An 11,055-nucleotide genomic window follows, 5' to 3' on the forward strand; every position below is an offset into this window, starting at 1 on the left:
GTGTAATATCAAACCCATTCTGAAATGTTGGCACAATCTCTGCTTAATCACAGACACCAGCAGTGAATTCCTCGACCTCTCAACCCTCCGTGTAAAAAGGTCTCTCGCACTCTTTGTCCTAATTATCTTAGATTTAATCTAATAACCTATCTCCTTATATTCTAGGCCCCTTGATCCCTTGGGAACTCTTTATTCTGCCCCATTCCTTCATAATTTTGAAGACCTCTATCAAACCATTAATCCTTCCTGCCCTAATGCAAAAGAGCTACAACGTAGGGAGGTGATGGCGTAGCGGTGATGGTGTAGCGGTATTGTTGCTGGACTAATAATCCAGGGACCCAGCGTAATGCTCTGGGGACCTGGGTGTGATTCCCACGGCAGATGGTGAAATTTAAATTCAATGAAAATCTGGAATTTAAAAGTCTAATGACGACCATGAAACCATTGCCGATTGTTATAAAAACCCAACTGGTTCACTAATGTCCTTTAGGGAAGGAAATCTGCTGTCCTTACCCGGTCTGGCCTACATGTGACTCCAGACCCACAGCCATGTCTGTTAAATGCCCTCTGAACTAGGGATGGGTAATAAATGCTTGCCTGGCCAGTGATGCCCACATCCCATGAATGAATATATATTAAAAAAAGATGTACATAGTATAGGAACAGGATTAGGCCATTCAGCCCCTCGAGCCTGTCCTGCTATTCAATCAGATCATGTCTGATCTGTGACCCAACTCCATATACCCACCTTTGCCCCATATCTCATAATAACTTTTGGCTAACAAATATCTATCAATCTCAGTTTTCAAATTTACAATTGATCTAGCGTTTGCGGAAGAGAGTTTCCTAACTTCTCCCACCCTGTGTGTGTAGAAGTTTTTCCTAATTTCACTGCTGAAAGGTCGGACTCTAATTTTTGGACTCTGGCCCCTAGTCCCAGACTCACCGACTGGCAGGAATACTTTCTCTCTGTTTGCCCAATCTGTCCCCCTTAATATCTTGAAAACTTCAATCAAATCACCCCTTAATCTTCTAAATTCCAGGGAATACAATCCTGGTTTGTTTGCTCATCATTTAATCCAGATCTCATTCTGGGGGATCGACACTGCGTTCCCTCCAAAGTGTGGTACCCAGGATTATCTTTGTAATCTTATTGCCCTGCACCAGTCAGGATCCTAATGTATCTGTGCACTTCTCTCTCTCTCCCTCTGTCTATTGCTTCATCATCCTACCTATGCTGCAGAGCCCAGAGCCTTTTTTTAAATTTATGGATGCAGCGTCAATGGCTAGGCCAGCATTTGTTGTCCATCCCTAATTGCCCTTGAACTGAGTGGCCTGCTAGGCCATTTCAGAGGGGCAGTTAAGACAGCTGTGGGTCTTGGGTCACAGTGGGTGGTTAGGATCTGGAACACACTGCCTGAGAGTGTGGTGGAGGCAGGTTCAATCGAAGCACTCGAAAGGGAATTAGACTGTATCTGAACAGGAAGCAGACGCAGGGTTATGGGGAAATCAGAGGGCCAGTACAGACATGATGGGGCCAAATGGCCTCCTTCTGCCTCACAACAGTTTTGTGACATGTAGGCCAGACCAGGTAAGGATGGCAGATTTCCTTCCCTCAAGGGGACACTAGTGAACAGATGGGTTTTTATGACAATCGATGATAGTTCCACAGTCACTATCACTGAGACTAGATTTATATTCCGGATTTAGTATTTGAGTTTAAACCACCAGCTGCCATGGTGGGATTTGAACCTGCGCCCCCCAGAGCATTAGCCTGGCCCTTTGGATTACAAAGCGATATTACCACTACACCACCATCTCCCTATAACCACACAGAATCCTCCCACTGAGATCACATTCAAGGTTCACCATTGCCTCCCAATTTTTATTACTACACCACGGAACATTGAAACTATTTTAACTAGAGAACACCGATTTAAGCTAATTGACAAAAAAATCCGGCGGAGGGGGGAAGTGGGGAAATAGTTTTGACACAGCGAGTTGTTGTGATCTGGAAGGCGCTGCCTGAAAGGGAGGTGGAAGCAGATTCAATGGGAACTTTCAAAAGGGGAATTGGGTAAACACTTGAAGGGGGAAATTTTACAGGGCTTGTTGGGGAAAGTGCAGGGGGAGGGTGGGATTACTTGGATAGCTCTCTCGAAGAGCCAGCACAGGCACGATGGGCTGAATGGACCTCTGCCTGCGCTGTAAGGATTCGATGGAGTTTTCTTTTTGGAGAGTTTCACCGGAGCTTGGCTGGAGGAGGCAGGATTCAGGAAGAACCGGTGTCCCTGATGTTAAGCAGCAATGACTGAGCTGCATTGATTTCCATTTGACTGTGTGTGAATCAGCACAGTCTCTGCTGCTACACACCAGTATGTACAATTATATAAACAAAGTCATTAAATCCAATTAAATTCATGATTTTGACTATTTGTTTTCTTGTCCTCCGACCCTTGACGTTTCTCTTTTTGTGTTTTCCCCAGCTCTCTTCTTTTTTTCCTAACTCTCTCTCTCTTGGCTTGTTTGGTTTTGCCTAGCCAAGATCTCACCCCCTCCCACTCTCCCACTCTGCCTCTTTGTCCTCTCTCCTTCTCACATCCTGAGCCCCTTTCACAACAGGAGTGCAGTTCCAGACTCGCTGGCTAGGCAACTTGGATCAGACTAAACTGAAGACACGTGTCGATAAAAGGAACAGCCCCTCCTTCCTGCACAAGATCGACACACACACAGCCCTGCAGGCATTGAGGAAAGAGAGACACACAGAGAGAGAGAGAGGAGAGCGAGAGGAGAGAGAGAGACAAAGAGGAGAGAGACAAACAGGAGAGAGAGAGAGACAGAGAGAGGAGTAAGAGGAGAAGAGACAGAGAGAGAGACAGAGAGAGAGAGGCAGGAGAGGAGGGAGACAGGAGAGAGAGATGGAGTGAGAGACAGAGGACAGAGAGAGCGGTGAGAGACACACACAGAGAAAGAGAGAGAAAGAGATAGAGAGACGCAGAGAGAGAGGTGACAGGCACAAAGGAGAGAGAGAGGGAGAAAGATACACAGAAGAGAGAAAAGAAACAGGGCAGGGGGACCAAGGCACAGGGAAAAACATACGGATAGAAAATAAAGTGAGAGAGGGAAAAACAGATAAAAAGAGGGAGAGGGGTTGACTCTCCATACAGTTAATGGGGTTTAAACCCCAACCTTCCTGTTCATAATGACATTCCTTGACAGGATGAAGCATTCTGTCAAGGGGAGCCTGATCCTTCTAGTCATTTCTGTTCGAATGCCAAATGTTGCTTCACACCCCCAGTGCCTGGATTTCAAGCCTCCATTCAAACCCTCTGAGCCCCTATCGTTCTGCACAATGTACTCCACCTTCGGCTGCTGTGACACTCGCATGGATTCGAAGATCGCTGGAAGATACCAGCACATCCTCGGCTTTTTCCATCAGTCAGGAGCTTCCATCTGTGCAAAGTATATTCAAGAACTTCTGTGTCAGGTGAGGGGGCTCGAGCTAATCTGGTGGTGGGTGGGGTGGGGAGGGGGGGTGGGTTTGTGTTTCAGGATTTGGGATTAGAATCTCTGACTGGGGGGAATTGAGATTTGGAGGGGTTTGATTGTAAATTTCGGATTAAGTTTGTGATTTCTGATTGGCCTTTGCAAATTGTTGGAGTTTGAATTGTAATTCAGATTTGGGACGGCAATTGAAGACGGGGATCAGAATCAAGGATTTTGCTTTGAGAGTGGGATTTTGGATTAGGATTTGGGGATTCTAATTGGGAACGGGGATCTCAGATTGGGATTGGGGGCTTCTGATTTTGAATTGGAACTTTGGATTTTGAATTGAGATTCAAATGAGGAATTTCTGATTGGGTTTCGAGATTTTGGATTAAAGATCACTGGCTGGGATTGGAGGCTTCCAATTGGGAATGAATATTTTGGAATTTCTCATTGGGAAGTATGGATTGAGATTGGGAATTTCTGATTGTGTTTCGAGATTTTGGATTAAAGATCATTGACTCGGATTGGAGAATTCCAATTGGGAATGGAGATTTGGGAATTTCTCATTGAGAAGTTTGGATTGAGATTGGGAATTTCCGATTGGGTTTCAAGATTTTGCACTTACCCCCGCACTCCCCCACACACACTCATACAAATAGTTTCTGTTCAAGGGTCATTAGTCTGTGGAATTCTCTCCCCCAGAGACCAGTGGAGGCTGGGTCATTGAATATATTCACGGCTGAGTTAGCCAGATTGTTGATCGACAAGGGAGTCAAGCGGGGGGCAGACAGCAAAGTGGAGTTGAGGCCACAATCAGATCAGCCACGATTTTATTGAATGGTGGAGCAGGCTTGATGGGCCAAATGGCCTACTCAGAATCACAAAGTGCAGAAGAGGCCCTTTGGCCCATCGAATCTGCACCAACACGTGAGAAACACCTGACCTACCTACCTAATCCCATTTACCAGCACTTGGCCCATAGCCTTGAATGTTATGACGTGCCAAGTGCTCATCCAGGTACTTTTTAAAGGATGTGAGGCAACCCGCCTCCACCACCCTCCCAGGCAGCGCATTCCAGACTGTCACCACCCTCTGGGTAAAAAAAGTTTTTCCTCACATCCCCCCCTAAACCTCCTGCCCCTCACCTTGAACTTATGTCCCCTCGTGACTGACCCTTCAACTAAGGGGAACAGCTGCTCCCTATCCATCCTGTCCATGCCCCTCAATCTTGTACACCTCGATCAGGTCGCCCCTCAGTCTTCTCTGCTCCAATGAAAACAACCCAAGTCTATCCAACCTCTCTTCGTAACTTAAATGTTTCATCCCAGGCAACATCCTGGTGAATCTCCTCTGCACCCCCTCCAGTGCAATCACATCCTTCCTATAATGTGGCGACCAGAACTGCACACAGTACTCCAGCTGTGGCCTTACCAAGGTTCTACACAACTCCAACATGACCTCCCTACTTTTGTAATCTATGCCTCGATTGATAAAGGCAAGTGTCCCATATGCCTTTTTCACCACCCCACTAACATGCCCCTCCGCCTGCTCCTAATTCTTGCACTCTTGTGATATTTCTACCCATGCCCCAGTCCTGAAGGCGTGAACTCCTCCTGTCGATGGGTGACCCCTGCTGGTCCCCTACCCAATTGGTCAGTTTAAATATGTGAGTCGAAATGATGAGTCAAAGGGATATTTGGGATTGAAATACAGCAGCATCCCTAGTGCTGTTTTGTCCTCACCCGATGTATGTACACACTCCCACTCACTCACACTCCCACTCACTCACACTCCCACTCACTTGCGTGTTTTACCCAGCAAGGTAAATACGCTGATCACTGATCACAACTTTTATCCTTATCCTATCCTTAGGGTGTGGAGCCCTATCGTAACAATTGCCCTCTCCCTTCACAGAGACCAGCTGTTATATTATCATATTAATATTTGTATAGAGCGAGGAGCTAATTTTTATGTGTATATTTATCCTGGGGTGCCACATTTCACTATCATACTGCAGTCTTGTGCCAAGTAACAATATGCCAGTCTACCAGCCGCATTGAGAGCAGCAAGAATTACACTCAACGCTCCAGCCTTTTGAATCTAAACGTGTGACTATTTCGAACTCTGGGAACCAGAAAATATAACACCAGCAAACTCTGTATGGACCAGAGGTGTAAACTGGAACCTCAGGGTTTAGCTGGTCAGTTTCCCATGCTTGAACCTCTCACCACCTCTCCCTTTGGCCCAGCTGATAGTCGCCTGTCCTCAGCTTCAAATTTCACTTTATAACATTCCTGCGAAGCATCTTGTGATGTTGTAAAGGTGCTATACAAATGCAAGTTGTTTTTGTTGGCAGTTTAGAACAGCTCCACACTTAGTTGGTGAGGAGATGCTGAGGTCCATTCCCTTGCCAACCCCCCAACCCTTTCATGCCCAGGTGCCCATCCCCAGCTGCCAAGCGCCATTCCATTCCCCATCCCAAGTCTCATTCTGCCATTCCCATGCTCAACCTATTCCCTCATGCCCACCCTTCATTCCCACCCTTCATACCCACCCTCCATACCCACCCTCCATACCCACCCTTCATACCCATCCTTCATACCCACCCTTCATACCCACCCTCCACACCCACCCTCCATGTCCAACCCATGCCCACCCACTATACCCACCCCCATGTCCACCCCCCAAACCCACCCCCATGTCCACCCCCCATACCCACCCTCCATGCCCACCCTCCATATCCACCTCCATGTCCACCTCCATGCCCACTCTCCATGCCCACCCACAACCATTCTATTGCTCACCCCTCCACCTGTCATACCAACCCCACCCCCCTCACCCCTCCATAACCCCCATTCCCTTGCCCACACAATCACCTGCTTGCCATAGTCACAAGGTTCCGTTTCAAGTCGCACTCCGGGATTTCAGGACACTGACACTCCCAGTGCGGTACTGAGGGAGTGCTAAACTATTGGAGGTGCTGTCTTTCGGATGAGACATTAAACCGAGGCCTCATCTGCTTGCTCGGTGGGGGGATGTAAAAGATCCCGTGACACCATTTTGAGGAAGAGCAGGGGAGCTCTCCCCGGTGTCCTGGCCAATATTTATCCCTCAATCAACTTCACAAAAAAAACAGATGATCTGGTCATTATTACGTTGCTGTTTGTGGGATCTTGCTGTGCGCAAATCGGCTGCCACATTCCCCACATTGCAACAGTCACTACACTTCAAAAGTGCTTCTTTGCCCTAAAGCTTCGAGATGTCCAGTGGCCGCGAAAGGTGTTATATAAATGCAAATCTTTCTTATTTGTATGTGAGATCGATAGATTTGTGTTAACCGCAGGTATTAAGGGATATGGGGAAAGGGTGGGGATATGGAGTTGGGTTGCAGATCAGCCCTGATCTCATTGAATGGTGGAACATGCTTGAGGGGCTGAATGGCCTACTCCTGCTCTTATGCCCACTTCCCCCACTGCCCATCTCTCACCGCCGCACCCCCTCGCCAGGGTTCCTTTGCCACTTTTGTGCTGCTTCAGGATATTTTCTATATCTTCACGGTATTTCAGCTGTGACAAAGGGATTCCTGCAGACACTGACTCATCCTTCTCTCCAGTTAACTCACACCCCCCTCCCAGGCTAGCGTTAAACGTAATTAGGTTTTTTTGCCACATTGCTAGTGAGGGAAGCAAAGATGCATTTTTGAGGGATCGAGGTGGGTTTAATTTAATCATTAGCCTATGCTTTGAAAATGAATCATTTCAACCGGGAAAAAAAAAATTAACCCTTCAGAGACTGTTTCAAGCTGATAAAAATGGAGCAAAAACAGGGAGAATAACAGAAATCAAGAAACAGGAGGCACCAAAAACTTCCGTCATAATCAAAAACACAGCGTACAGAGTCACTGTTTATTCAGCAGGGTAAGGATCACTCACTGTGTAACTGTACAGAGTCACTGTTTATTCAGGGTAAGGGTCACTCACTGTGTAACTGTACAGAGTCACTGTTTATTCAGGGTAAGGATCACTCACTGTGTAACTGTACAGAGTCACTGTTTATTCAGGGTAAGGATCACTCACTGTGTAACTGTACAGAGTCACTGTTTATTCAGGGTAAGGATCACTCACTGTGTAACTGTACAGAGTCACTGTTTATTCAGGGTAAGGGTCACTCACTGTGTAACTGTACAGAGTCACTGTTTATTCAGGGTAAGGATCACTCACTGTGTAACTGTACAGAGTCACTGTTTATTCAGGGTAAGGATCACTCACTGTGTAACTGTACAGAGTCACTGTTTATTCAGCAGGGTAAGGATCACTCACTGTGTAACTGTACAGAGTCACTGTTTATTCAGCAGGGTAAGGATCACTCACTGTGTAACTGTACAGAGTCACTGTTTATTCAGCAGGGTAAGGGTCACTCACTGTGTAACTGTACAGAGTCACTGTTTATTCAGCAGGGTAAGGATCACTCACTGTGTAACTGTACAGAGTCACTGTTTATTCAGCAGGGTAAGGATCACTCATTGTGTAACTGTACAGAGTCACTGTTTATTCAGCAGGGTTAAGGTTATCACTATATAGCTGTGGATATATCCCAGATCTTGTTGAACCTCCAGCCCCTGACACAGTAATCTGTACTGGAACACAATGTACGGCCAGCTCCCAGTTGCCCAGATTCTATGCGTGACAGGCTATTTGGCTACGGCAGGCATTGAAGTTGAGCTCAAACCCATTCTCACCCGATACCCACAGAACTGGACTTTACTGGGAACTCCCATCTGATTCATTCACTAAGGAAAAGAGCTGCTAAGACCATTTGTAGAATGTTTTCCTTATCCTCAGGGATATTGTGGTCACGTTGGGTGGCCTGGGTCAGTGCTCCTCACAGCCCTGGCTGAATGCTGATTCGCAGAGAGTTAATGAGTGCTAATTCAGCCCCCTTTCCCCTGTCGGTCAGTTGAAGTTCAGTGGGGAGCACTCTTCCCTCTGAGTCAGCAGGTTGTGGGTTCAAGCCCCACTCCAGCGATTTGAGCACACGATTGAGGCTGGTGCACCCAGTGCAGTACTGAGGGAGAGCTGCTCCTTTGGAGATGTTACCTTTTGGATGAGGCACTAAACTGTGATCCAGCCTGCCCTCATCTTGCGAGGGGGGGGGCGGGGTGGGTTTAAACATTTATAGCCGCTATTTGAAGAGCGAGGGAGTTCTCCCTAGTGCCCTAACCAATAATTTTCCCTTAACGAATATCAACGAACACGAAGTATCAGGTCGTTGTCACGGTGCTGTGTGTGGGAGCTTGCTGTGCACAAATTCGCTGCTGTTTTTTCAACATTACATTATTTTCATTGCTTTTTTTTTTATTACCCGTTCATGGGATGTGGGCTGGGCCAGCGTTTATTGCCCCTCCCCAATTAACCCTTGTTCAGAGGGGCATTTAAGAGTTAACCGCATCGCTGTGGGGTCTGGAGTCACGTGTAGGCCCAGACCGGGTGAGGAGGATGGCAGATTTCCCTCCCTAAAGGGGCAGGGGTGAACCAGGTGGGTTTTTATGGTTTCACGGTCATCACCCATCTTTTAATTCCGGGTTTTTGTTGGATTCAAAGGCTGTGAAATGCTTTAGGGCGTCCTGAGGTTGTGAAAGGCGCTATGTAAATGCATTTTTTTTTTTCCCTTTGGTTAGAAATGTTCCCCCTTTGCGGCTCATTTGTACGATGCTGAAGATGCCAACACGCCGGTTCGGTTGTTGCCAGGGCTCTGTGCCGATTACTGCACCGACTTCTGGAAGTATTGCCGCTCAACCCTCAGCCTCCTGACCGGGGACCAGCGGACAATGGAGCTGGAGTCGGACCGGGAGAAGTTCTGCGGCTACTTGGAGCTCCAGGACCTCGAATACTGCTACCCCAACGTCCTGTCGAGCAACCGCCTCAACACCAACCTGGGGGCAGTGCGGGCGGACCCCCAGGGCTGCCTCCAGCTCTGCCTGAAGGAGGTGGCCAACCAGCTCCGCAACCCGGTGGCCATGTTGCACGCCAGCGACGGGACTCACCGCTTCTTCATAGCCGAGCAGGTGGGCCTGGTCTGGGTCTACTTGGTCAACGGGTCAAAGGTCAGCCGGCCCTTCCTCAACCTGACCGAGGCCGTGCTGACCTCGCCCTGGCTTGGGGACGAGAGGGGCTTCCTGGGCATGGCCTTTCACCCCAACTTCAAGAGGAACGGCAAAGTCTACGTTTATTATTCCATCTTCTCCAGGAAGGCGGAGAGAATCCGCATCAGCGAGTTCCACCTGCTGCCTAGCAACATGAACGCTCTGGACCACACATCAGAAAGGTCAGAGGGCCAGTGCCTCTTAAAGGGACAACACACGTGTAACAGGCCCACAATTTAAAGGGCACAACCTCCTGCCTAATTTATTAATCCCCCTTTCCAAATGTTTGATTTTTTTTCCTTTAAATTAGTCCCCCACACACACTGACTCTCACTGGGGTACGGGTCCCACACACACTGACTCTCACTGGGGTACGGGTCCCACACACACTGACTCTGACTGGGGTACGGGTCACACACACACTGACTCTCACTGGGGTACGGGTCCCACACACACTGACTCTCACTGGGGTACGGGTCACACACACACTGACTCTCACTGGGGTACGGGTCCCACACACACTGACTCTCACTGGGGTACGGGTCCCACACACACTGACTCTCACTGGGGTACGGGTCACACACACACTGACTCTCACTGGGGTACGGGTCCCACGCACATACTGACTCTCACTGGGGTACGGGTCCCACACACACTGACTCTCACTGGGGTACGGGTCACACACACAATGACTCTCACTGGGGTACGGGTCCCACGCACACACTGACTCTCACTGGGGTACGGGTCCCACACACACTGACTCTCACTGGGGTACGGGTCCCACACACACACTGACTCTCACTGGGGTGGGGGTCCCACACACACTGACTCTCACTGGGGTACGGGTCCCACACACACTGACTCTCACTGGGGTAAGGGTCCCACACACACACTGACTCTCACTGGGGTACGGGTCCCACGCACACTGACTCTCACTGGGGTACGGGTCCCACACACACTGACTCTCACTGGGGTACGGGTCCCACACACACTGACTCTCACTGGGGTACGGGTTCCACACACACACTGACTCTCACTGGGGTACGGGTCCCACACACACACTGACTCTCACTGGGGTACGGGTCCCACACACACACTGGCTCTCACTGGGGTACGGGTCCCACACACACTGACTCTCACTGGGGTACAGGTCCCACACACACTGACTCTCACTGGGGTACGGGTCCCACACACACTGACTCTCACTGGGGTACGGGTCCCACACACACTGACTCTCACTGGGGTACGGGTCCCACACACACTGACTCTCACTGGGGTACGGGTTCCACAAACACTTACTCGCACTGGGGTACGGGTTCCACACACACACTGACTCGCACTGGGGTACGGGTTCCACACACACTCACTCTCACTGGGGTACGGGTTCCACACACACTAACTCTCACTGGGGTATGGGTCCCACA

The 11,055-nt window shown here is 49.0% G+C and overlaps 1 protein-coding gene across 1 annotated transcript in view; it reads left to right on the forward strand.

Annotated features, from left to right (window-relative positions):
- Positions 1-3,141: 3,141 nt before the first annotated feature.
- LOC144676549 (HHIP-like protein 1) overlaps positions 3,142-11,055 on the forward strand; it is a 38,207-nt gene continuing 30,293 nt past the window's right edge. The window contains exons 1-2 of the mRNA XM_078536952.1: positions 3,142-3,487; positions 9,167-9,813. Coding sequence (XP_078393078.1) covers positions 3,203-3,487; positions 9,167-9,813 — 932 coding nt within the window. The 5' untranslated portion in view covers positions 3,142-3,202. The remainder of the gene's footprint in view (positions 3,488-9,166; positions 9,814-11,055) is intronic.

The sequence above is a fragment of the Cetorhinus maximus genome, unplaced genomic scaffold (genome assembly GCF_964194155.1).
Source record: "Cetorhinus maximus unplaced genomic scaffold, sCetMax3.hap1.1 HAP1_SCAFFOLD_1690, whole genome shotgun sequence".
Taxonomy (NCBI): Eukaryota; Metazoa; Chordata; class Chondrichthyes; order Lamniformes; family Cetorhinidae; genus Cetorhinus; species Cetorhinus maximus.